Below are 4,630 nucleotides of genomic sequence, written 5' to 3' on the forward strand. Positions count from 1 at the left end.
ATGTGTGTAAAACCCACTCCACGCCTTCTCTCCTCCCTCTTTCCGACTTGCGCAGGTAGGAGGAACGGAGGTGGGAAAGAGGAGTAGCTGCGCCGGGGCGCACGGTGTGCCAAACTTGCAAAATCCGCCTGGCCACACCCAGTTGGTGAAGTGCAGGTGCGCTGCGCCCCCACCTCGCCCGGTCTGCAAAACTAGAGCCCTACGTGTATTAAGGGTTATCATGTCCACCTCATCAGAAATTGGCGAGGTATTAAGAGGAATATTGGATTTCTCCATAATGCTAACTTTTTAGCGCACTAGCTAGCGTTAGCTTCAATAGCAAAACAAAGTGGACCAAGTGTCGTCGTCCTTTGTAAATTGGCATAGTAATCAACCACAAAGCCAGCCATCCCACCTTCAGCAAACCTGTCAAATCATCCATCCACTGAGTGAGATCATACGGGTCGGCCAGTCTGGTCCTGTTGGTCAGCGTTTTCTTATTCAAGTAGCACTCGCGGTCCCGGAGAGTGAGTGACCTGACATGGTGCGTTTATAAACTCAGTCTGACGCTCTACACTAAAATGGGAACCGTGTTAGTCAAAGAAATGAATTGTTAAATTTCTATATAAAGTAATGAATGGTTAAGTTAATCACACATTCACTTCACCTGCGCTCTGCTGCTCTGTCGCCAAGAGAGCGCTCTGCCATTCGGAGAGTGCGGTGATCTGGATCACCGAACAATACATTCTGACAGTGATCTGAATTTACGTACAGTCCAGTTTGTGCCAGAGTAGCAGATGAAACTTTATAATCCTACGAACTCACTTCCTGCTTGTTCTCTCTTGGAAAACATGAAAAGAAGCTATAATTTTCAATGAATACAAACAGTATACTTATTTGTTTAAAAACATAAAATTAGTTTAACACTAGTGTCTACATGTATGAGTAAATTTAATTTAATGCTTTCTGTGACATTTCTACGATAATTTTTTTGTTTGTTTCAGGACAAATCTCATTGTTCTTATACAGAAAAGCATTGTAGGTCAGGTAAAAGTTAGTGCACCCTGTCAGGTGTAGAGGTCAATTTTAGGTAGGAATATAATTGGTTTTTAAACACATTATTCCAGGAACCAAGTTTTCTTTTGGTTAGAAAACAAGCAGCTACTGTGATATATCTAACCAGGACTATACTGCAGTGTTTTTTTGGGAGGGGGTCAGAAAGAAGAGGCTACCGCTGGCGATATGGCTGACATATCAATCAGAGAAAAGGCAATGCTAAGGTTGCATACAAAATGGGCCCAAAAAGTAAGGTGTGGGGAGACTGAGGCAGGTTGTTGTCTGATGACACATTTCCAGGCTACATTATCTGCTTGTTGTCAGAACCTCGGAGAGCACTGCAGCACTCAGTCCTTGTCTCTGTTGTTATCTTGGTCTTCACTATAATGCATAAAGCTGGTGGTTTGCGGGTTAAGTCGAGTTCAGTTGGTTGATTACCACATATTCTTGTGGGTTGGGTGGTGTAGATTGCCCCTTAGGTGGCTGCGGGTTAAAAAAACGTGACCAATGTATCACTACTGGAAAAGTTTTACAAATATAAACCTTGATGGATTAAAAATTCATAATATAAAAAGTCATAACTGAACTTGCAGTTTGTCCTTTCAAGAGTTTTACAAATGTCCCTTTCATAATGGCGGTCTCCAGGGGAAATGCTTTTTGGACCCAAGGGGATATTTTTGTTGCAACAACGTGAGTGGCCACTGGGACAAACTGGCAACACAGCTGAGTGGTAGCGCTGTAGCTAGCTCTCTTATTACATCAATGCAACCACCCAGCATCTTTTGTAATACCCAACCAGTTAGCAACCAAATAGCTACCACATAGCAACCACCGCTTCCTACAACCTGTAGTAACTGCTCTTACACACTGAAAACCACAGCAAACTGGCCACTGCATTGGAAAAAAACACTTAATACCTAAGCAACTATTTAGCAACCATCTACGACACCAACAATAGTCTAGAAAATGTGAAGGTACATCATGCCTTGTGAAATGGGGGCGCCATCTATGAGGTATATTCTCTGTTACTACTTTTACCATAGTGTATGCACACAGTCCAGAAACAAGACAGGTGACAATATCCAGGTATGTAAGTGGAGGCAGTGCATCAGGGTCTGTGATCCAGCCCTGGGCTGCCAAGTCAAATGGATTCAATGTTGTTAATTGTGATTAGTAGGTCCGAATACTGTTGCCTGACCACCGTGGCACACGCGGTCCTCACAAGATGGCGCCCCCGAACACAGCATGACCTAAACCTCACGTTCTCTATTAGTACTGCCTCAACATGTAACACTTTTAAAGTATAAAGTGGTAGCTAATATGTAAGTGAGCAGCAAGCAACAAGACAGCAACACCATTTTCCATATTGATTTTTTTTGTTTTAGTCTGTTTTGCAAACATGTCTGTCCTTCCTCTTTGCTCTTCCTGGCAGCAATTTGCAGCTGTTTGTTTGTTTTTTGGTTGTTTTTTTTTGGCTACACTAAATGTAGCATTGTGGCACCGGAAAGAAAAAAAATATTTCAGGAAGTGAAAGTAAAAAGTGTGGTTTTCATTTCACAGCAATCTAAAACTTGTCACTGTATCATCACTCTCTATACAGGAAAGGACCATGATGTGGCCTATGCAACAGTAACTATTCAGAAACAGAATGGACAGAACATCACTACTTCCTCTTTAACAGCCAATAAGGATCAAGACACAGACAGCAGGACTAACAGCTCATCGACCACTCAGCACCAAGATACCAGCAATATTTACTCCAATACTTCATCCGAGCCTCAGATCCAACCCGAGGGCCTCTTCTACTCCACTGTTAGCTTCAACAAACACACAGACTGCAGCACTGTCACACCTCACACTGAAGCACCCACATACTCCGCTATCAAAATACAAAGCAACAGATGAATCAACTGTGCATGACAATGCCTGAGCTCAGTGCTGATCATCCTCAGTGCAGTATCTTCCTCTGCTTTAAGAGTTTGAGTTATGCTTGCAAATACCCACCACTATCATAATATTTTGCACTTATTTATTTTTTACATGTATGCAGGACAGACATTATCAGTAACACCAACACATTCTCACTCTGACCTTGTCACATACTGTATTGATGTGCTTGGTCATGGACTTTCCACGTCCACACGCGACGTGAAAGGTACCCTGGGTGCGTTGGTTGTTGACGTTCTGGGACACCGTGTCAAGTTCTGCCTGTTATATGCATTGTCGTTTTTCAAATACACTTCCATTTTCACAGGAAATTTAACTTTCTCATACAGTCTCTTTCAAAATAAACGCACTACGTTGGTACAACACTGTGAATTGAAATTTTTTTTTCCTTCACCAACAAAAAAAGCACGCAGTTCGGTTTAGGTAAAAAGAACAGGGTTTGGCTTTAGACTCTTACGGGATGCTAACAGCGCTCTCCTGGGTCAAGGCCAGTGTTTGTTGGACCCATCGACCACCCCGACGCCTTAACTTTTATTCTTGTCCTGCCATGTTTCACCCTGACGCCACCAAGCGCTATTAAACTGTAACTGTGACCACAGTTCTTTCCAATGTTAGAGGACGGCTTTTTTCGTCAGTGTACGCAAGTCACTGCCCAGGCACCGGGTTTCAATGACTTTGGAGTCTCGGGTGAAGGTCAGTGTTTGTTAGACACATCCACCACCCCTCCCACCCGCCCCACTTGGACATTCGCTGCCTTAACTTTCGTCCTTGTCCCGCCACGTTTCTCCCTGATGCCGCCAGACGCAGTTAAACTATAATGGCAATCGACTGGGTATCATGCCAATGTTAAACAACGCCTTTTTTCATCGGTTTCTGACGCTGCAAGTCGCTGCCCAAGCGCCAAATTTCTACGACTTTGGAGTGAGACCTGGCTCATAACGCAATACATAAATTCTATGGGGGTATTTGTGGCCAAAAAGGGCATAAGTACACATACTTACTACTTACTACTGCTGATGTGCTGACGTATTGCGGTAAGCGAGTTGTGTCATTTCCGGTGTTTCTGTGACAGCGTCTCTGTACTGCTCTGGTGAATTCTACTAGCCTGCTTTCTGCTTTCTCACGTCAGTTGCTTTAACGTCTACTCCAAGTCTTAACCCACACTAGTTCTATTTAAGCACTTATAGCTCTCCTCCTTTCTACGACTTTCTCGCTAATCTCTTAGCTGTTGTTTGCACGTTACTAGCCTTGGTAGCTACATTAGCTTTACAGTTAGCGATGGCTTCTCCCTCTGCTCTTTCTTGCTCGGTGTGCCAAATATTCAGTTATGCCTCTGCCTCCTTTAGCGACAGTGGTAATTGTAACAAGTGTAGCTTATTTGTTGCGTTGGAGGCGAGGCTTAGTGAATTATAAGCGCAGCTCCGCACCATGGAAAACCATTCAGTAGCTGCGGTAGTTAGCCAGCCCACTGTAGCCGGTGCGGAGCCATATAGCATAGCCTTAGCCTCTGCTAGCTGTCCTCCGGTAACTCCCGTTCAGCCGGGAGGCTGGGTAACGGTTCGCCAGAGGCGTAGCTCCAAGCCGAAGCCCACGGCTCACCACCAGCCTGTTCACGTTTCCAACCGCTTTTCCCCACTCAGCGACACAC

General features: G+C 44.4%; 1 protein-coding gene across 1 annotated transcript in view; it reads left to right on the forward strand.

The window, feature by feature from the left end:
• The window catches only part of LOC126390965 (transmembrane domain-containing protein TMIGD3-like), a 6,197-nt gene extending 2,851 nt beyond the window's left edge, over nt 1–3,346 (forward strand). Inside the window, exon 5 of the mRNA XM_050045498.1 lies at nt 2,636–3,346. Coding sequence (XP_049901455.1) covers nt 2,636–2,940 — 305 coding nt within the window. The 3' untranslated portion in view covers nt 2,941–3,346. The remainder of the gene's footprint in view (nt 1–2,635) is intronic.
• The last annotated feature ends 1,284 nt before the right edge of the window (nt 3,347–4,630 follow it).

This window comes from Epinephelus moara, chromosome 5 (genome assembly GCF_006386435.1).
Source record: "Epinephelus moara isolate mb chromosome 5, YSFRI_EMoa_1.0, whole genome shotgun sequence".
In the NCBI taxonomy this organism is placed as follows: Eukaryota; Metazoa; Chordata; class Actinopteri; order Perciformes; family Serranidae; genus Epinephelus; species Epinephelus moara.